Source organism: Castor canadensis, chromosome 6, assembly GCF_047511655.1.
Source record: "Castor canadensis chromosome 6, mCasCan1.hap1v2, whole genome shotgun sequence".
NCBI lineage: Eukaryota > Metazoa > Chordata > Mammalia > Rodentia > Castoridae > Castor > Castor canadensis.
The window spans coordinates 76,124,971-76,148,559 of record NC_133391.1 but is presented as its reverse complement, the minus strand read 5'-3'; the positions used below and the strand labels follow the sequence as shown (position 1 = coordinate 76,148,559).

General features: G+C 35.6%; 1 protein-coding gene across 7 annotated transcripts in view; it reads right to left on the bottom strand.

Moving 5' to 3' along the window:
• Positions 1 to 3,064: 3,064 nt before the first annotated feature.
• Nr3c1 (nuclear receptor subfamily 3 group C member 1) overlaps positions 3,065 to 23,589 on the bottom strand; it is a 99,843-nt gene continuing 79,318 nt past the window's right edge. For all 7 annotated transcript variants that reach the window (XM_020166022.2, XM_020166037.2, XM_020166030.2 and 4 more), the window contains exons 4-9: positions 22,237 to 22,353; positions 16,564 to 16,842; positions 15,447 to 15,591; positions 11,135 to 11,265; positions 7,862 to 8,019; positions 3,065 to 7,230 (exon numbers count right to left, since the gene is read on the bottom strand). In XM_020166022.2, coding sequence (XP_020021611.1) covers positions 7,078 to 7,230; positions 7,862 to 8,019; positions 11,135 to 11,265; positions 15,447 to 15,591; positions 16,564 to 16,842; positions 22,237 to 22,353 — 983 coding nt within the window. In that variant the 3' untranslated portion in view covers positions 3,065 to 7,077. The remainder of the gene's footprint in view (positions 7,231 to 7,861; positions 8,020 to 11,134; positions 11,266 to 15,446; positions 15,592 to 16,563; positions 16,843 to 22,236; positions 22,354 to 23,589) is intronic.

The following is a 23,589-nucleotide window of genomic DNA, read 5'->3' as shown; positions in this document are numbered from 1 at the left end:
ACTATCAGGGTATTAAGACCAAAAAATTCACCCACTTTAAGTGTAGAATTTAAGGATTTTTATTAAATTTACCAAGGTATCCAACCAACACTATAGCCAATTTTAGAACTTGTCTGTCATGTTTAAAAGTTCCCTCACATGCTCATTTGCATTTCAGCTCTGATGCCAATCTTAGCCATAGGCAACATTGATCTTCTTTCTGGCTTCATAAATTTTTCTGGACGTCCAAGTGAAATCATGTATGTGGTCCTGTGTGTCTGGATTCTTTTACTTAAGTTTCTGAGGTTTGTCCATATTAAAGCATGCATCAGTATTTCACTTCTTTTTCCGTCTGTATCTAATATACATTCGAGGCCACATCTTGTGTATCTGTTTTCACTTCATGGACTTCAGGGTTGCTTTCACTAGTATACTTCTGTGCATATTTGCATGCAAATTGTGTGATAAATGTTTTCTTTTGAGTAGATTCACAGGAGTGACATTGCTGAATCATTTGCTCTTCATTATGCACTCCTTGAGGGAGTTTTAGTAAAGCCTTAGTGGTCTTTCAATTGGGTCATCTACACCCATGTGTATAATGGGTATTGAAACTGATCAGAAGGTATTTGTGACACAGTCTCATATGAGCCTTTGCTTATTCTTTTTTTGCACATTGTCCTCCTTTCCTCCAACATCAAGTTTTTTCTTGATTCCTTGCAATCCTAGCAGACAACCCTAGTGGTTTTATATAGAGTCTTATTTCCAGCACAACCCCATATATATGTTCAGACAATATAAGACAAAGCCACATGAACAACAGAAAAATTTATTCCTATTTACATTGTATATATGTTATTACTCTATTTCTGATGTGGTCTAAATGAACTCCTTTGTTTTGAGATGTCTGTAACTAAGCAAAGTAAAATTGTTTCCCTTTTTGTCTCTTTTTAATAGGAAACGAGATGTCTGACAGAAGATTCTGTCAGCAAAAAGTATTATGATCTTATGCTGTTAAGAGTGCTTTTCTGTCAATTAGTAGAGATTAGTTGGAAGTCTAAAAATATTCACCTAGTGTAAAATGCCTCTGCTTTTCATCTTCTTTTCTATATCCAAAGTCTTGATAACCCTTACTGTATTTGTCAAATGAGGAAACATTTTGATTTGCATTACAGTGTTTATTTGTAAACAACTCTCTTCCTCATTTTCTGTGGCCTCTATGTTCCATAACCCTTGAAGAAGTATTTGTAGATTTTCTGTGGGCACTGGTGAGATATAGGCTTCTTGCTATATATTTGATAAGCCAAAGGGTGTTCTGTAATCTATGGGCAGCAACAGTTTTTCACCATCAACTTCCCCTAAGTCAAAACTGATGGTAGCAAAAGGGATTGATTTAGATGAGATCATATCAGAAAGCCAGGATCTCATGCTCAGCTTGGGCTCATTTCCTGTCTTCAGGAGCTTCATATTAGTAAGTCCTCAGTAGTGGTCAGGAGCATGAACTTGAGCCAAACGCTTAGGTTTTGTTTTTTTTTTTTTTAAGTTCTACTTAACTGTTTCCAAGTTTTGTGACTCTGGACAATTCTTAAGCTTTAATTTCCTCATATAAGTGAAATAAGGACAATAGCACTACTTTTTAGTAGCACTTTATTGGGCTGCTAAGATTAAATGAGAAAATATATTGAAACATGGTGCCTGGCACATACTAAGTGCTCAGCGAACATTGGTTGAATTTAAAAACAGAAAAACACCCATCCCCTGCGAGGCTCCTCAGTTAAGAAATGCTATTTGACACCTGGTAGCTAGATGATTTCTTATAGAGGTTTTCTATTCAAACTTGAATGGAGTTAGCAGCAATGAATCAGTTGCTTCTATTCTGAGCCTATTTTCTTTTCCACAAAATTAAGTTACAGCTTTCTCATAATTTGTTTTCATTTAACCATTGGGTGAAGGTTAATTGGGATAATGTATGTGAAGGCATTCCACAAAACATTAGGTTAATAACTTGGAAGTGAGTGGCACAGCAATAATGAGTACCCATACTGGTGCAATATCACTGCATTGTCCCTCACGACACAGCGAAAGATTTGTTATGTACTTTTCCAAACACATACTCTAAAGTGTCTGAGGGTAGCAAGGGTGTTTTTCTAATTAATGCTGTGTCTTCAATATTTAACATACAGTAGTACATACCAAATACTTGGTGCATATATGATGGATAAGGCAAATTTTGTTTTAAAATCATACCACTTTTTTTCTTACTTTATAGTGGTCTCTTGTGAAAATTATTCATAGGAGTTTGTTAGGTCATCTAATTCATAGATAGGACCTGAATACAATATATTTTAAATACTGAATAGACTGTAAGGAACAGCTGATTTACTTTTCCTACATTTTCTATATTGTGCAGCATTGCTACATTTAGTGTTTATTCTTTTTTTTACAAAGAGTGGATTTTAAACCATGCTAAGTTTTCACTAGATAATATGTATATAAAAATGTCATCTTTCATGACTTTTTTTTTGGGCAGTTCTGAGGTTGGACTTCAGGGCCTCACCTTGGTAGGCAGATATTCTACCACCTGGGCCATGCCCCCAGCCCTTTTTGCTTTTTCAGGTAGAGTCTCACATTTTTGCTGTGCCATGTAGCTGGGGTCACAGGTGTGTTTATTGTTTGATTTGGGGTCTCTTACTAAGTTTTTACCTAGGCTGGCCTCAAACTGTGACCTTCCCAATCTCTGCTTCTGGACTAGTAGTAGGGAGTACAGATGTGAACGAATGCACTCAGCTCATAAAATTGTTACATTTGAAGCAGCTTCATTTCTTCCCTGCCCTTAGTACCCTGTGCAGCAATGGCACACAACCATGTGAGGTGTGGATGTGATGATCTGTGGGTCGCTGTTACCAGGGCTTGGCTCATTTTGAGTTTGTTGAGCTATTAGCACACATACATTGCACATTGACATCTAAATATCTACTTTAGCATCTTAAGGTGCCTAAAGTGGTAAGTCTGCCTTGAGTAGAACAGGAGGAAAACAGGAAAATAATAACTTCACTAGTTCTACAAAAGCATGTTGGGAGTCACATAATGAAAAAAGCAGATACTTTTATTTTACAATGATGTTCCCCCATATTTGGCGTTGCTGTAAATGGCTAACTAACATTTACTGCCAATTCAGTACAAATGTGAGGTTTGGTAATACCAGAACAGCAAATTTAAATGAAAAATAAAAGTTAAACATTTCCACACAAGATTTTACAGTCTGACATTTCACTGCGTAGGTAAAAAGACATTTTTTAAACTACAGATTATTCGGCATGAATAAAAAACTACAACTTTTATTTTTAAACAGGAGTCACTGGTTTTAATTTTTACACATTTAAAAATTACTGTGATAAAAAATAATGAAAAAAGCTTCTTAATAATGCCATACACAGTATAATATAGATTTGTCCCCATTATATAGCATTTGTTTAATATACAAAATAGAATATTGACACACTTGAATCTATATGTAGTTAAGCAAGTTATTTGAGGAGGGTATTTTCATATAGTCTTTTATCAGAAAATAAAATCCTTTCATACATTTTCTAGAGAGAAGCTCTCCTTTCCTGAAAACCTGGTCACTTATTTGGTGGACCAGGTTGATTGAAAATAGTCTGGAAAATGATGAAACTTTTGTTTAAAGTGTCTTTCACACACTTATTTTCTCTTCCTGCTCTGAAACCAGGCACATAAAAACACATTCAACTATACCACGGTTGTTGGGGGTGACCAACTGAGATCAAAATCTCACTGAAGGCTACCACGATTTTTTAATTTTGACAGATCAAATTATAATAATGTTCATTCCATAGTGACATAGTTTTAGGGGATTTAAAAGAGAACTAAAATGATAAGACTTGAGTGAAATTGGATTGTTTCTCTTCTCTCTCATCTTCTGCCTATATTACTCCCAAATTCTTAAGTGAAGCTGGCTTTCCCTTCACATGCTTGCCCAGAGCTCATCCTGTGCTCTCTATGAAGTTCTTCATTGACACTAATCACATTAGATTTCCTTCTGGCGTGGCAAAGGTTTTTTTTTCCTTCTCCCAAGAGAAGGCAGTTGCTCCTTCAGGTTCCTTTCCTATAGTTTTAAGCAGTCAATTCCCAAACTGTCAAGTCCTTAGCTCCTCATTTCTGCTTGTACAGTACCCAGAGCAATGCCTAAAAACACTGAATCACTTTTTTCTACCAGTAATTAAAAATACTTTTCAGGATCTCTTTGAATCCACATAGGCATGTCACTGGTTCTTACTGAAGTTATTATAATAGTTTGGGATGACAAGAAACCACACACATAGAAAATGAAGTTGATTTCAAACAGTAATGTATCTTTTCCTTTTCTTCACTTAAAATCTGTAATTATACTCAAACATAATTATGGTAACTTTCTTCCTTCCTACATGTTCTAAAAGAGCACAGTTTCTTTTAGTGAAAAGCCTCCTATAGTTTTATGTCAGTTGCCTCCTTGTTGACAACAAAGTGTACACCCAACCCCCCCTGCCCCCATTTTTAAACTGAGCTCTACTTTTGAGAACCAAGGTTGCTGGGACTGAAATAAGAATAATATGTGATGCACTTTTTGGTTTTAACCATGTAACATTATATAAATGAACAATAATCTACTTTTGAGAAGCTCTTTTTGAAACTTAACACTGTCACTGATAATATTCAAGTGTTATTTCTTAGGCACCATAAATTTCACATCCAGCTGGGTTACAACCATCTTAAAGATCAATTTAAACCATTACAAAAGGAACATTCCCTTTTAAAGAGCATTCAAAAAGCAAATGATTACATTTTTTATTAAATAATTTCCACAAAATACTGAAAACAACATTCAAAGAGCATTCAAAGAAAACATAAACATGTCCTCATTTTACTTGGAAATGAAATCTTGTAAGATAGAAAGGAATTAGTGTATTATTGGCACCCTATGGGATTCTGCACTATTTACATATTGCTGTACCTCTATGCATATTATTGCCAAACTTCTAAAGCCTCTGTTTTTGTTAACCTGTTTGAGAGGCTGCATGTGCAAGTAACCCTGCTATTAGATGGTGCCTGTAACTATATGAGCAATACCATTCTGTCCTGTTTATACACTCTACTGCAAGGGGAGATTTAATAAATCAAACCTGCGTTTACAGACTCACTGCTGGAATGAGAAGCATGGTCAGAATGGGAGGCAGAGGATTACTTTTATCTGTGGTTTAACTGGGACACAGCCTCACTGCACACAAGGCCAGTCTCCATCTCCCTCTTCTAGAGCAAAACCTGTTTGGTTTCTGACACCTTAATGCCAGTATGAATGCTTTGAGCACACTATAAGTCATACAGGGTGTATCCATCAAGATTTCTTTGACCTCTACAAAAAATATATAACATGTCGTGATAAAACAATCTCATCTAAAAATCATTCTTATTTTACACTATACAAGCTATTTTACAATCATTTTAATAAATTGCATGTAAAGCTGCAGTAGCCCTTCCCTTCCCAGATTAGTGAATACCAATATGATATATATCTGAAACTATAACTAAATATAAAAATATATTAGAAGTTTCATTATTTTTAATATTAGATTTTCAGTTTTCTATTACACAGATAATTTGGCCACTTTGAACAGAAATCAGATTTCTTGTGGCTTAGTAACTATGTTAAGTTTTGAGTTTACAGAAAGTTGTTAAGGTGCACACAGAAAGGGCTACTACAGCTTCTGTTTTGTTTAAAATTATACTTTTCAACAGTGAATAAATTCACAAGACTTGTGTTAAATCTTATGGCACACGGAGGGATGTGTAGTTCTACAAACATGGATGTTTGACATTCAGTTCTAAATCAAAAAAATCAGTAGCTGAGCTTTCCTGTTCTATCAGGAAAGATAGACCAATTGATGACAGATGGGAATGTGAAAATGGGTGTCTAGCCACTTTTTGCCATATTAGAGATTTAGTTTTTGGGTAGAGTTTAGTGAGAGGAATTACTTGGTCTGATTAAAAATCTCTCAGCTGTGTTACAGCTGGTTATCTGGAACTATAACTTTTAAGAAGTTATGCAAACTACTACAAAAGGTCCCAAAAGACAGTTTACCAACTTTCTTGCCATCTAACCACTGCAGAGATAGGGTACCAGGTACAAACAGGGCCTCTTGGTAGTTATTTTTTTTTTTAATAGTTATCTTTTACAACCATTATCCATAATTTACCCAGCAGGGTCACTGGACTAGGTGCTCTATACCAGTCAGGATGGTTAATTTGCACAACCTATATCATTCTTCATGGAAGCAGATATATACAAAAGAAGAGCTTTTTTTGACAATACTGGAGATCTGAGTCAAATTTTGTGGTCTTCTGATAGCTAAGTGCCATCAGGTTAGAAGCACCAACCCATTTTCACACAGAAGATTAATGTTTAGAGTTTATTTAGGAAAGCTATGAACTAGCTGCCCATCTTAAACAGCTATACAATAACTCGAATACAAAAATTATGTAAGAAAAATGAGCAAGCGTAGTTCACTGAATATAAAGGAAATTGTTAAAACCAGACAGTAATAGATATAAAAGGCACAGCTTCCCTTTTCTGATATACACTTGTAAACTTTTTTCAGGTTTCCATGCATAAATCAAAAATGCTATCCTAACTATACATGGGAAAATATACCAACAAAAAAGTCTAAAAAGTTTTATACAGCCAACTGAAAGTATGAGCAGAAAGTTCATCACATAGATTTTGGGCACTGGTGGTTTAGGTGCCATCCTTCTCTGACAGTGGAGATTAGCCCACAATATTGTTTCTAATATCTGGGATACACCAACTAATAAATCTCACTATCTACCTTCCCATCACTTCAAAGTTACCACTCAACTGCTTCCGATGCCAACTCTTGGCCCTCTATAAACCACATGTAGTGCGTATTTAAAAGAAAACAACAACCAAAAACCAGACAAAAACAGAAAGAAAAAAACCCAAAACTTCTGTGAGACAAATTGATAGTTTGTACAGTAAAAGCTATAAATTCAACTTTCTTTAAGGCAATCTTTCTTACTGTAAGGCAGTCACTTTTGATGAAACAGAAGTTTTTTTATATTTCCACTTGAATATTTTGGTATCTGATTGGTGATGATTTCAGCTAACATCTCTGGGAATTCAATACTCATAGTCTTATCCAAAAATGTTTGGAAGCAATAGCCAAGAAGATTTTCAACCACCTGCAAGAGAAGACAGAGTAATGATGAGGCTTCAAAACTGAATAGTATGCTGAACATCTCATGCTCGTCAGGCTGTTTTTTAATATACGACCTAAAATACACAAATCATTACTGGAATTCTCCAGTTAAACAAAACAAGCATTTAAGTACAAGACATATTTTAAATTTCTTAAATTGTGTGTAAAATGAAAGTTGGGGGTCATGGGGAATACCTGTAATCTCAATATTGGGGTGAAAGCAAGTTCTAGGCTAGCATGGGCTACACAGTCACACCTTTTCTCAAAAACAATCGTGTGAAAAAGGTGTGGGATCACTTCATTCAGAAGCACAGTATTAAAATATATGAAGGCCATGTTATTCTAATAGATTTTTCATATAAAAAACAGGGACTTCTACCTTTTGAAAAATAGTGCTGTTAAATTCTATAATAACATGATTTTTATGCATATGACTAGATGAAATATTTAACAACTGGCCTTACAAAACTGAAGTTTACAAACTGAATTCAAACCATTATCAAAATCCATAAACTGGGGATGGGGTTTTTATGGTATACACTTATATATACTAATTAAAACATTTTATGTCCCACAAAATTCTTGTTATATTTGGCTTTATATTTGACACTTACTTCATGCATGGAGTCCAAAAGTTTTGTCAGTTGATAAAATCGTTGCCAGTTTTGACTGGAGTTTCCTTCCCTTTTGACAATGGCTTTTCCTAGCTCTTTGATGTAGGTCATTCTAATTTCATCAAATAGCTCTTGGCTCTTCAAACCTTCCTTAGGAACTAAAAGGTTAAGACAAAGTCAGTTAAGGAATTTCGTCTCTACAGCTTTTCATACACAAAATAGGACATTTAATGCATACTTCACAGTTACCTTTTCTCTATACTTTTCATGCTAAAATACGCATTTCCAAAGGATTATGAGAATATAGCCAAGAGGGGATATAGGATAATAGAGAACTGAAGGTCTTAACCTTGGGTGAATCACTTGGTTTCTAACTTACATCAGAAGCTGGTGATGACACCTTCCTCCATAATTCACAAGACTGTTTTTAAGGACCAAATTAAATGATAAGTGAAACTTTGCTGTCATTCTGCCCTTGAGTTTGATAGAAGGCTTCAATAATATGTTTATTGTATTAGTTACATCTCAAGAGTATCTGTGATATCAACATTTAATGAAAACTTTAAAATTAGCATGCAATGTAGTTTTAAATAAAATATAAACACTAGTGGATAAGATTTTAATCTAAAAAGAAACTTGATTTTTATCGTAGCATACAGATACACCTTATTAGAGAGCAAATGGCTACCTTTCTATATTTACTTACAAGAACTAAAAGTAACTCATGACATGTGAAGCACAGTGGCTCAAACTGTAATCCTTGCTACTCAGGAGGCAGAGACTGGGAGGACTGAGGTTCAAGGCCAGCCTCAGCAAAATGTTAGGGAGACCCCATTCCAATCACGTCCAAGAGTGGTAGTGTACACCTGTCAAACCAGCCATGTGGGGAGCTTAAGGGCTCAGGCCCTGAGTTCACACTTCAGTAACCCCAAAACCACCAATCTACCCTTCCTACAACTCATGGCATAAAATGATTTTGGTATGCCGTTCCTTAGAAAATCAGCGCTACTAAGAACTACTAGAGGGTGATCATGGTCCCCTGACTTGCAGGGGTTCTCAAAGTATCCTCCTAGGAACACTGGCTCTGTGCCACACATCAGTCCGGAGGAAAAAGGATTAAGCACAAGAAAAGCTAAATGTGTAAAAAGAATGCAGATTTCTGAATTTCAGGCTTCTCAGAGATAATATTACGCACTTCTGTTTGCGTACAGTATTATCGATGATTTTTCACGCTGTGTAGCTGTGACAGAGGCTGAGCAATTCTGGAAACTTTCACTAACTTTCCCTTCACAAAAAAAGTTTGCCATCTCTTACTTACACTTTACACAATATATACCCTTTCATTTCATCCTTTCAATGTTTTCATTGAGGTACTCTTGCAAGAGCATAAAGTTGGATTTAAAAAAAAATCTATAGTCTTTCAATTAAGCTTGGAACATTTATTCCATTTGTACATTAGTGAAATTACCTTTATATTTGAATTTATTTGTACTTCTTATCCTGCCCCTTTCTGTGTCCCCTGCCTCCTATTCTTTCATTTTTTTGTTTGTTTGTTTGTGGCAGTACTAGAGATTGAACTCAGGGCCTCAAAGCAAAAGTTTACCCACTTGGGCCACACTCAAAGTCTTTTTTCTTTTGTTTTTCAGATAGGGTCTTAAGCTACTTTGCCTGGTCTTGTCCATCCTCAAACTCTGATCCTTTTGTCTTAAAAAAATAACCAAAGGGGAAAGGACTGGAGGTGTGGCTTAAGTGGTACAGTTCCTGCCTAGCAGGAGGTTCTGAGTTCAAACCTCAGTATTGCCCCCACCAAAATAAAAAAAGAAATGTTTTTTAGAAGCCTGTTTTCCTTCTCCCCTCCTATCAGAGGACAAGAAGGCTAGAAGGGGCTAGGATTCTCTATGTGCCTTTTCCTCTAGGTCAGATAAGGCTCTGGTAAAGTACTTAACCTTAGAGGGCAGGTCTTTGTTATGGAGAACATGCCCCATGTATTACCAAGTGTTTACTTTACCCCTCTCTACTATCAGAAAAAGAAGGGAATTCTTCTCATCTTCACCAGGAGAACCTGGTAGAGTTTCTGAAGGTAAAATTCCAAAAAAACATGGGGAGCTCTCTTAAGACTGGGTTCCTGAGAATTCTGAACTCTCAATCTAGTCCTCCAATTGATGTAAGCCTTTTCAGATAGCTTTTTTCACTCAATAATGAACATTTAAGGTTTCTCTATGTCTTTTCATGACTTTATGACAAGTTTTTTTAGCCTTCTTAGTGCTGAATAATACTCCATTGTTTGGATGTACCAGTTTATGTACATTCATCTACTGAAGGCCATCTTAGTTGCTTCCAAGTTTGGACAGTATGAATAAAGCTTCTATAAATATATAGGTGGATGTTTTTGTGCAGACATAGTTTTTAACTGAGGGGTAAGAGCATGTTTAGTTTTGTAGAAAACCACCAAGCTGTCTTCTAAAATGGTCATACACTATTTTGCATTTCCTCTAGCCAATGAGAGTTTCTACTGCTCCACATCTTCACCAGCATTTGGTGTTGTCATTGTTCTGTATCTATTGCTTTAATTTCCATTTCTCTGATGATACAATGTGACAGGAAGCATCTTTTCATATGCTTATTTGCCATCTTTGTATCTTCTCCAGTGAGGCGCCTACTAAGGTCCTTGGTCCATTTAAAAAATAAGGTTGTTTTCTTACTGTTGAATTTAAAACATTACTTGTATATTTTGCAGAACAGTCCTTTATCAGATATCTGGAGACTTTTCTTATTGAAAATGCCACCTCAACCAATATAGACAAGATCCTTCAGTTTTGAAAGCTATCTTTGCTAGCTGAAAGTAATCTAGTTTAAATGTCAACAGCCTAGTTCAAACTTTTAAAAATGTTTTATAAGAGCTTAATGCTATTTTCTAGGATATTTTATATACACGGTAGCCTTCTTTCTATAACTACAAGTAATAGTGCCCTAGAGAAATGAAATCATTGTTGGCTTTTGGTCTTCTTCCCAAAGACCAAAGGAAGAAGAAAGCAGTCCACACACATTCTGATTAACAGAGATTTGTTCCAGTGAATTCATACACCTATTCATCTCACTAATCTTGACATTGCTGAACATGCCTCTCTAAAATTTTACTTTTATAAAAATCATGTGATGAACAGAATACAGCAGTAGACTAGGTATAATTATTAGTACTATGTCTATAAATAATCCTGTGTTTCTAAATCTTCATATCCTATGCTTTTGCCATTTTTAGAAGTATTCACCAACCTGAAGAGAGAAGTAGTAAGGTTTTCATGCACAGATATTCTTCGTAAGATACCTGAAGTCTTCGTAACTCAGAGGAGACAAACAGCATATGTTTACATTGGTCATACATGCAGGGTAGACTCATTCTCTGCCTGTGAGAGACAAACAGTAGTGTTTGCGTTACAAATAGCACTGGTTCCAAAAACAGTACATTTCTTTCTTTTCTTTTTTCAAAATGAAGAACTCATAAATGAAAACAGAACTACTGCTATTAATGCAGTAGAACAAGAATTTTGGAGAACCTTCCTTAAACTTGTTCCTTGGTCTAGAGTATCTAAAAGAGACTACTGAATAATCTAATTTTACATTGGAGACATTATTTTTCTATCATGCATGCCATATATTGTTTTATTTACTTTAGTATTTAGAATTTATTCCTACAGTTTGCCAGGTGCTCATTAAATCACGGCTTAGCATTTGAATATGGCCAGATAGATAATAGTTTCAGACGCTACCTGCTTAAAAATCATAAGACATCTAAAGACAACCATTTGTGACACTGTGTGCAGTTATACTGAGGGTCAGAATTAGCACTTGACTCTAGACGTTCTGATACCAGACTCTCTGACTCTTGATAGGCTTGTGACCAAACAGTCTTTTTATTTTTTTATTTATTTAATTTTTTGTGTCAGGGCCTGACAATGTAGGCCAGGCTGGCATCAAACTCTCCATCAATCCTCCTGCCTCAGCCTCCAGAGTGCTGGGATTCTAGTGTGTACCACTACACCTGGCATCCAAATCAACTCTTGATTATGATTTTAAACATTTTAAGAAATTTTCTTTTTTACATTTCTGAAAGTGATCTTCACTCTAACAGGAAAAAAAAAAACCCCCAAAGTTATTACTTTTCTCAACTGAAGATGTGGCTCATTTATGTGATAAAATGAATTAGATGTGAATTGTGTGTTGCCAAAGTAATCATGGAGGAGCTACCCTGGCTCTTCAAATTTACAGTCCCTCACCAAGGAGACACCTTCCCAATCCCCTAGTGGTAATTAAGTACTTCTTTTCTGGGAACTTCTAACCATTTAATTTCTTAATTCACCAAAGTTACAGCTTAGTAGAGTAACAATGCATTCTTGACGGCTAAAAAGAAAAAAATATTTTCACACTGTGACCTAAAGACAACCATGTGAATCTGTCTTATAGGCATGCATCTCACCCCCAAAACTGCCTATCGCAGACACCAGAACTATATGGGGACACAGAGGGCTAGGAAAAGACAAAAGAGATGGACACATGCCCAGAGCATAAAGACAAGAATGCCAGCTTCAAAACTATTTTCCCTGTAAGTTATGGCTCCTCCAGGAGGAACACAGTAAAAATAGCACTTTAAAAACTGGCTAAAATCTTTAAAAAGCATTCTTCCACAAGGAAAATGAAACTAATGTAAATTTGTTGAGAAAAATATCTGAAATTCTAACTTTATGTGAGGAATATATGTTGCATAATCTGATTATGCTGTGACTTTGCTTAAATCTAAATTGGAGTGCCATAAAAGTAAAAACTCTGATGAAAATGGCAAGTTGATGTTTCACATACATCTATTCTTGGTTTTAATGTCAACTAAATACCTTCCAGTTGCTTATTAGAAAGGACTATAAACACCACTAACATGATTTTATTTTTCTTTTAAAAGCACCAGGTGGCTTCTGAAATGAGTAACAATCTCTTGAATTTCTATATATGCTAAATATATTTACCAGTTAATTTAAAATTGGATCAAACTTCTAATCTTGTTGCATTGTGACATAGTGGTTTGAACAGTTTTCTTTTGGGCAATAGCTAGTCAAAGTGACTTCTTTCTCTGACACAGATATTGAGTGTATCTGTATAAAAGTGTGTGCTGGCCAAGCGTAAGTATTGCCTACTGGCTGAAGGCCAAGCTATGGCCCCTTGGAAATGAGTGCAGCCTATGTATTTCACATGCCTCATCGTGTTGCTTCTCACTACAAAGCCTGGTGCCTGCATAACACCTCCTCCAGGGTACCATTAGGTCTGAAATGGACCACCTTCTAGTATAAACTCAATCACAGTCTGTAATTATTTTATGTATTTGGTGGTTATCTGTGTTTCCCCTACTAACTTGTAAGCAACTAAAAATCAGGAACCTTGTGTGTCCTACTCTGTGCTTCTGAGCACATATTAGGAGCATGATGGGGTTGGTGTGTAGCTCATTGGTAAAGTGCTTGCCTAGCATGGAAAAAGAAAACCCCAGAAAACAAAGAATGAGTATGATGATTATTTGCTGTTCCCCTGTAATCCATTCTGGCTGTTTCTCAGTCCTTGAAAATAATCTAAACTATTTCATGGCCCACAAGATTCTACTTATCTTCGTGACTGTTCACTTCCATACCTTATCCCCAGTGGCCTTCTGTCAATTCCTTACACCAAGCTTGTTTCAAGTTTGCACTTGTTTCTTCTGCCTTGAATGCCTTATACTTTCAAATATTTGAGTGATCAGCTACTTAGGTCTTTTCTGATCATAAAATCTCCCTCTCTACTCTCCAGGTACACTATTGTATGATGGCTCTGTGAAATAATTTGGGTCATTTATTTAAACTCCCTATCAGAATGTTAACAGGGGTCTCATCTATTATATTTTATTCCAAATGCTTCAAATAGAGTCTGGCACTTGGTAAGTACTTAAATACCAATAAATGGCAAATAAGTATCACCAAGTGCGGAAGTTTAACTAGGGTACTTAGTTCAGCTAGGACTTTTCTATGCAGGCTAGACTTTTCAGGCTATTAGCAGAAAAACCTAAAATCTCTGCTGCATGCAATTCTTATTCATCCTGTAAGCTATGGCCTTGAAATTAACAGTAGTACAAGGAAGAGGGTCCTGGATCTACATTACCTCACAAACTGGTCTTTCTTGCATACTGCCTAAGAATCTCTTCTTAAAAATAATAATCTGGGGCTGGTATCATCCACTCCTTGTGAAACACTTAAAATAATGGGAGCTTGCTACCATGAGTCAGGCTCTCCTGTAACATTCAGCTCAAACACATGCTTTTCTGTAACTCCTACCCATTGTTTTTGTACAGGCACACATAACAGGAATGTTTGCTATCTTTTCATACAGTATCTCTTTAGGTTGTCCTCAATGCTCTCATCTCTTTTTCTCTAAATATCTCATGTTCATAATCAGTATTAATTTCCAGACTCTGCCTCTGGACACATTTCAGGTGCTTATTCTTAATGTGGCACCCAGTTCTATACACAACTGACTAGTGATGGATTTACTTACATATAGTGCAATTGGGACTATTATTTTTTTTACATAAATACCTCCAATTTTTTTTTTTTTAATCTGAGTGGGAACTATGTGTGTGAAGAACAATAGGAAAGGGGTTCTGAAAAGCCATGCAAACTATGCACTGGGTGGTCAGTGAGGTGATTTCATGGAGAGACAACACTAGCAAATGAAGGCTGCACTGAGGGTCTGAAATGAGTGAGGAGCCAACTTCAATGAGGTCAAGGGAATGGACACCTAAAACCTTTCCAAAGAGTGACACAGGACTAGAGGATAAGAAAAAAGCTGGTGTACCAAATCTGAAATTCTGACTGGTCCTCAGTTTAAGTAATCTGTCCCCATGTTTCTAGGTCACAGACATTGCGAGCCTTGCCACGGACAGAGACACGTCTTGTCTCTGGATCCCCTTAGCTCAGATTTCCTCATTTGTAATGATCTCCACTGAGTCCACAGTTTTCTTGTGCTCTTTCTACTATCACAGTAGACTTTACTGACCCCAGGCAGGCACTCTGCCACTTGAGCCATGCCCCTAACCTTTTTGGCTTATTTTTTTCAGATAGGGGCTTGTGTTTTTGCTTGGGACAGCCTCGGCTGTAGATCTTCCTACCTATGCCTTCAGTGTAGCTAGGATTATGGATACATACCACCATACCTAGCTTGTTGGTTGAGATGGGGTCTTGTTAACCTTTTGGCTGGGCTGGCTTCAAACTGTGATCCTCCCAATCTCTGCCTGCCAAGTAGCTGGAATTATAGGCATAAGCCACTGTGCCTGGCTACAAAATATCTAAAAACAAGTCCTGGTACAGTAATAATGCCTCATGTACATTTGCTCTATGTTATACTTGATCTGCCCAAGAATTTATAATCAACTCTATTTCATGTTTGTTCACTTCCTAGACAGCTGGAAGGATTGATTTAATCCTGCATTATTACAACAGCAGTCCATCAAGAAAATATCAGCTTGTTAAAATACCATATGAATGAATACAGGGACAATGACTCTCATACAACTTACTCATCTATAATCAGATCAGGAGCAAAACACAGAAAACCTCCATTTGATTGTCTGTATGATCTCCAGCCCAGGGCAAAGGCCATGAGAAACATCCATGAGTACTGAAGAAGGGTCATTTGGTCATCCAGGTGTAAGTTCCTGAATCCTGAATTAGGAGAAAGAAAGGTATGAGGCAATGCTCTGGTTGGCAAAGAGAAGAGCATCTCTCTAGGACTGTGAAAGAGCAAGAACATTGATGAACCTTGTTTGGGGTGTTTCTTAACAAATAAATGAAATTGCCAAGTGAACACAGCTTTCTTTTGCCATCTGACACATCAAGACCTAAGCCCTCAGAACTTTTTTTTAATGGCATAAGAAAACTTATTAGTCAGTTTTTGTCACCTTTTGCCTATACAAGTAAACATGAGCTAAACTGAGAAAGAGAAAGCCAAGAGTACTCATTTAGGATATTAATCAATGATAAAATTTAAAAACTTTCAGATACAGTCACACTTCTTTGTCCCTGGATAGAATTATTATTCTTGTACTGTTGCTATTTGTGTGGCCAAAGCTTGTCAGTTCCCTCGATTTATTAAGTTGAGGTTGACCCTAACATTGACTTTTCTGTTCTGCATAAAGTCCCAATAGGGAAACTTTTGTTTAAAATTATCTAAAAAATTAGGTGAAAAATTACATTCATTGTGTAGCATTTCATTTAATGAAGAGGCGAAATCATTCTGCTTGAGAAAGCAAAATTTTTGACAAAGTCAACACACCTGATGTTTACCAATTTTACAAACAACCTGAAGGAAAATACATGGAATTTTCAGAAATACTATGTGTTTTCTTCCCCTAGACACCAGTGTGAAAGAAATTTTGTGTAAGCTCTATAAGTCTAGTTCTGATATTATAATATCCTATCTAAAATTACTACACTGTGCTGAAAAGCAGGGAGCAGTAAACATGTTTTATCATAGACTGTCTACTTGCCCATATTCACCTGACTGTTCCTCAAGCTGTAGGCATGAGTATGAAAAATAACAGATGCTAGGAGATCCAGGGGATAAAGAGCCCAGAGTGTGTCCAGTCAAGAAAGAGAAAGGCTTATACTGTGGCTCTGTCAGCCTCTGTATTGTACCTGGTATTGCCTTTGCCCATTTCACTGCTGCAATCACTTGGCGCCCACCTAACATGTTGAGTGTGGTCATGATCCTCCAAGTAGAATCTGGAACAGAGCTGTCATATCCTGCATACAACACCTCAGGTTCAATGACCTCTAACAGTGACACCAAGGTAGGGGTGAGTTGTGGTAATGTGGCAGGAACTACTGTTTTGTTAGCAGGATTTTCAGAAGTGTCTTGTGAGACTCCTGTAGCGGCTTGCTGAATTCCTTTTATTTTTTTCTTTGTTTTTCGAGCTGTGAATATTGAAAAAAAATAAATGGAAATGAACTGGAAGGTATGGGCAACAAAGTTGTATTTTTAATTTCTAAGCAGATATCAAAAGAGGGGAAATATTTTATTCAGCACTTGTGATAAAGTGACATGGAATCGGAAATTGTTTTTTTCTGAAAACAAAAGTTTCATAGGAACCCAACTCCTGTAATTCATTTTCCCTATGAGTAAGCTAGTAACTCATTACTTTACCTAAGTCTTGTAACACTGTTAAAACAACCAGTAGATTCACTTCTGTAGATTCTTCTATAAATTAATTGGTCTAATTTTCACTCTAAATGTGAAAATTTCATGAAGTTATTTGGGATAAATTACTTTTACAATCAATTGAAAGACTCTCTCTAAATCTGTAACAGCATATTAGAAACTGTAGTTTAGGATTAACCTAAATTATTGTTTTATACACACACATATAAAAAGAGTGCTACATTATCTACATTACTTTTATACTTCTACAAAAACCATCCTTATCAAGATGACATAGTAGGTTACATATTAAAAACAGTTCTATCAATCTTCTTTTTACCTTTACGTGATAGATACCACTTAGGAATAAAACACTTAGGGAGCTGAAAAGAAAAGCTTTACATTTCTTTGCATAAGTTATCAGTGGGAAATTTCCCTTTTATAAATAATATTTATACTGATGATGGCATAAACCTTAAAACAGCCATTATTGTACTAAAATTATCTTGTTATCTATGATTTTGTATAAAACAAGCCAATCAAATTATAGCATGGATTCTGTAGATTTTTAAAGTAATTTTATTCATGCTCCTGAAGTTAATTTTTTGCCTAAAATTATTATTATTATTATTATTATTTGGCGGTACTGGGGCTGGAACTCATGGGCTCATGCTTGCTAGGCAGGTGCTATTTTTTGCTTTAGTTATTTTTTGGAGAGGGTCTCTCATTTTTAATCAGGGCCAGCCTCGGCCTATGATCCTCCTACTTATGTCTCCTGTATGGCTGGAATTACAGGCATGTTCCACCATACTTGCTTATTGTTTTGAATGGAGTCTCACTTTTTGCTCAGGCTGGACTTGAACCATGATTCTTCTGGATATCTGAGACTACAGCCTTGAGCTACCATTATTCTCTTAAAGAGATAATATTCTCTTAAAGAGATTGGACTTGAACCATGATTCTTCTGGATATCTGAGACTACAGCCTTGAGCCACCATTATTCTCTTAAAGAGATAATATTCTCTTAAAGAGATAGTACTTGAACCATGATTCTTCTGGATATCTGAGACTACAGCCTTGAGCCACCAATAATCTCTTAAAGAGATAATATTCTCTTAAAGAGATAGTACTAAGAGCTCTAAGGAAGTTTTAAGAAATGTAATTTAAATGATCAGGGGTGCAAACTATTTTGAAAAGGAAAAAATAAGCACAAATTAAAATAATTATTAGATCTTTTGTTCATAAAATGACAAAATATATAATTTGTAGAAGACAGATACAATGGAAAGAACTGTATCTCAATGCCCAGTGTTGGGAAAAAAACCCCAGTCATTTACAACGAAGATTTTGTGGGCACTAAGAAATTTAAAAATTTTTAGTTAATGTTTCAAAACAGAGAAACAGCATCATATGATGGAACTGTTCTAATTTTGTTTGCCATGTTCTCTTAGAGGCACTGGATAGGTTAGTAGTAGAGAGCATAAATCCGAAACCAGTATGTTGGATTGAAATCTTGGTTTTACCTTTTGTAGCTGAGTATTCTGTACAAGCTACTCCCTGTGCCTTACTTTCTTATTCCATAAAATGAGGATAATATCAGTCCCTACTTCATAAAGTTGTTGTGAGAATTAAATCAAAATATGTAAAATGTTTAAAATAAACAAATCCTACCACACAATCAGTACCATATAAGACCAATCATTACCTCAACTTGTAGAATGTTTTTAGAATACTTTAACTCAGGCAGTACAACTCTATAGGATAACAATAAAACTCAGAGCTCCTATACATAAGGAAACCCTTTAAACAACCAAAGGTGTCCCACAGAAACCCAGATCCAAACTCATGGAATGTAATTTATTGGTGATGTAAAAGACAGAACATGCATGCCCCAAGTCTCCATGCTGCGAAACTCAACCACAACTTCAAGTGGTTTCAGATGCATGTTTCTACACTGTTCGTCAAAACAAAGAGGAAAGGATAATGACAAGCTAGAGAATTTAAATAAATCCATAAATGTAAATTTCATTACTATTTATGCAATAAACAAAACTATACCTATGAATGATTACTGTACACACTAAAATAAAATGTACATAAACCATTTAGGATCACCATTAAAAAAACGTATCTGTTTTTAAATGCCAGGAACTTTAAGCAGTGAAGAGGTTGCCTTAAAATAAATCTTGAGATTTACTCCAAAACAGTATCAGAATCCACGACTTGCAGCAATATTAAGTTAACATATGGAGAGAATTGGGCTCAGAGCTAACTGCCTCTGCAATGTTACTCTGAGGCTATCATCAAAACTGCTTGGCTGAAGGAAGCACTCCGAGTAAGATTATTTCTAAAGACTTAAAAAATAGTGTGAGATCCATGGCTTTTCTATTTTGTTCTGAAGTATTACGGTTTGCCAAATTATTTGTGGCATACATACATAGCTATGTCAAATAAAAGTTTTATATATATTAGGACTAATTAAAAACAAAATGAGGCCTTCACACTAAAATCACACATACACAAACCCTATAAACTTACATTTTTAAGCTTTTCTTTCAGTTTGTCTACAAATAGATTACCAACAACATCATGTATATTGCCTCATGTCAGTATAGTATAAAATGACAAAGTAGAACTTTGTCTACCATGTATGGTAAAAGTATACATAAGGTTAATCTTAGACCTGCTCTGAAGGTTCAAAATAACTTCATTGAGTAGAATATACTTGAAAGACTAGCACATAGTAATTCTTGATAATGCTATTTCTTCCCATTTTGATATATTACACTGATGATTTGCATACACTGGTTGTTGTTAATACAGTATTCTGAGAAATTATACCTCATATTAAATTTATATGTCTAAATTTTATTCATTTCAGAAAAACATTTTGACAGACTTTCATCAAAACACCAGATTGGAAATGGCAGTGATGGTATTTAGGTGACAGTCACTGCCATGGTTGTCTTCCAGTGAGGTAAGGGCAAATGTAGTAACTACTGCGTCAAGGTCATTACTTTAGAGTTGCTATACTGTATTTATTTTGAACAAAGAACTCCCTTATGGTTTGAATAGGGAGGAATTTATCCAGGGAAATTAAACTCCAGAGACCTTAAACTTACCATATGTTCAGGAAACTACCTAAAGAATATTATTGGGTTTATCTTTGATCTTTATCCAAATTTTATTTCGAAATATAAAATAGCTTAAATGAAAACACTGAAGGTTAGAGAAAAATAGTAAAACTGAGGCTGGGTTAAACATACCAATCACTAGAAACTGATGTGTTAAAAAAAAATAGATATATCTAAATGGTCAAAGAGTATTACATACTTAGGAGATTAGAGAGCAACAAAATGAAACTAGGTAAAATCTGGCCAGAGATCTGGTGTATAAGAAAGTAAGGAATAAATGTGATATTTTTATAACAAAAAGAAACTACCCTTGAGGTACTGAAAGCCAATCGCCTGTTAGGTATAATTAATCTCTGTTGCTTTTGTAACACACCTGCAAGAAAGTGAGTAGCCATCATATTTTTTAAGCCATGTTTAATATGTTAAGCCGGGAAGGTGGTACATGCCTGTAATCCTAGAATTTAGGAGGCTGAGTTTAGGGCCAGCCCAGGTTACAGAACGAGTTTGATGCAGGTTTGGGCCCTATAGTGAAACCCTGGTGGAGAAAAACTAAAAAACAAACCAAAAACAATAAAAAACCCCAAACAACAACAACAAAACCCACAAAAATAAACATTTAGCAACTCTGCAATCTAGTTTAAGCAACCTGGTCATTCTGTGTGTGTGGTCTGAGAAATTAGACTCCTTATATTTAATGACATATACAGTCTGTGCTAAGCAGCACCAGTCTTTCCTATCAACAGAACTGCATGGATTCCACTTTTCTCAATATCACCATCTTTCATCTAGATTACTGCTATCATTATTTACTGTCAATACAAGATTAGTCTTTTTGTGTGTGTGTGTGGTGGGGGGTACTAGGGTCTGAATTCAATGCTTCACAATTGTGAGGCAGGCACTATGCTGCTTAAGCCATGGCTCCAGCTCTTTTTGCATTGGTTATTTTTATCCAGGCTGGTCTGGATTGCAATTCTCTATTTTATGCTTCCTGCTGCAGCTGAAGTGACAGGCACATGCACCATGCCCATGTTTTTCTGTTGAGATGGGAGAGGTCTCACCAACTTTTTGCCCTTTTTGGAATGGGGATCCTCCCCATCTTTTTCTCTTGAGTAGTTGGGATTATAGCCATAAGCCACTGGTGCCTGGCCTCAAGATTAGTCTGATCATTTCTCTGCCCTTATTTTTCATCTAATTCCTATTCAACTTCTATATTTAAAATGCAATGTTACTTTTTCCAGGATACCTTCCCATGACATTCTGGGCAGAATTAGTCAACCTACTCTCTTGCTCCTGTATCATTATTCCTTTTGTGGGTGCCATGCTATTTTATGATTGATCTTGCAACATAAATACACAGTAACTCCTTGAATACAGGCATTCAACTTTACATTCACTTTATGCATTTTTGGTAAATATTTGCTGAATGAAAGTGCTACAATCATGACAAATAGTAAGCAACATAGAACTTGCCATTTTAAAGTAAAATTCTAAAGTTTTAGAGAAAAGTTTTAAAATTTTAATTATAGAACTTGTTATATAAACAAGGGTATGAACCTCTAGCTTATGACTAGTTTTAGGTTTTTCTTTACTTGAAAACTAAAACAAAACCCATAAAATGCCTCCTTAAGGTATTTTTTCTTATAGAGCTATAAAAAGACTGTATGACATAACTATTTCAAAGTAAAAGGTAAAAGAAAAATCAACATAAGAAACATTTCCAACCTTAGAGAACAGTTTTGAGGTTTAAAAAAGATAAATGTGAAGTTATTTCAAGTTATGTAAAGTTTTGTAACTGCATGATTTCTTAGTGAATACTCTGGCTATGTTGAAATCAGTGTATATAACAAGAGATGGTGAGCAAACAAACATATATATTCATGGGAAAACTATTTTATTGGGCAGTAATATAAAATTATGCTTGTTAAGCACATATACTGAATTGACTAAATTATTGTATCTGCATACTTAGATTGTAAAGAAGTAAAATGATCCATTTTCATATGATGCAGAGGTGTTTCCTTTTAGGTACTACTTTACCTTCTAGGTTCATTCCAGCTTGAAGGCATTTCCGGTAGCGACATGCTGGGCAGTTCTTTCTTCGGATTTTATCAATGATACAATCATTTCTTCCAGCACAAAGGTAATTGTGCTGCCCTATATGGAACAAAAGGCACTGTTAACATTCCATGGGTCTTCAGGGATGTCTTTTTGTGGTGAGCCTCTTTCTGTTTCTGTTGTGGGTAGAATATGGATAAGACCCAAAGGCGTGAATTAAGGAAGGTAACAGTGTGCTTGCCTACACTGATGTTAATTACAGGATTGAAAGGTCAATTAAAAGGTCTCATTCTGCTCAACAAATTGAAAAGTTTATTAAAACTTTACTACAGTATACATATATATAAGTACACAAATTATTTACATTTTCATTAACTGAGCACCCACCTCCATGTGATTAGATCTCAGATCAAGAAATAGAACTGTACCCTACAAATCCCCATTGTGTCTGAGTCTAACCACTATTCCTCAAAGCAAAGCACTTTTTGGATAAATTGTGCTTTATATAAACAGTTACAGAAGATGTCCATGATCACTGTATTATTATGACCTCTGACCTAATGCTAAAGAGACTAATGAAAGAGGGAACTGGTTTCAAAATACTGTGAGAGTCCCAAAGGGAAAATTACTTTAAGTCAACATTATCGCATAATGTGCAAATAACATATACACTTCTCTCCAATTTTAAGAGACAGGTGAATTTAATCTTGAATGTTAAAGTTTCCAATAGCTATTAGGTGAAACACAGACTTGATAAACTAAATCACCTTAGATCTTAAGGAAATGTTTTCACAGTGAAGTTTGAATGCACCTTTGGCTTCATATATTAATTTAAGACTATTACTGTCTAAATCTTCTGGTAGCCTGATGTGTTAAGAAGAACTACAGTTCACTCTTTGCAAAAATTTTCAAGGAAAATTTAAAAGGAAAGGACTAAAAGTTTCCCCAGCCCTTCACATGCACATTCTTATAGTCTTTTAAAAAATCTGGTTATATTTAATGTTAAAGAAAACTCTCAAAGAATATGCTGGCCTCACAAAAATAGAAGAAGTTTCCTACAAAAGTCCAGCCTGTCTACATACATACATGTAACTTATGCTAGAAGGAATGGTCTTCACAAGACTTTACACAACATTTTTCAAGACTATTAAAAGTAAGGGCTGGGATATAGCTGGGTGGTACAGTGCTTGCCTAGCATGTGTGAGGCCCTGGGTTCGATTCCAGCACCAAAAAAAAAAAAAAAGAAAAAAAAAGAAAAAGAAAAAGACAAAAAGAATATTAAAAATAAAATAAAAAAAATCATAATGATCAATTCACCAGTCCTGGCTTCTAAGA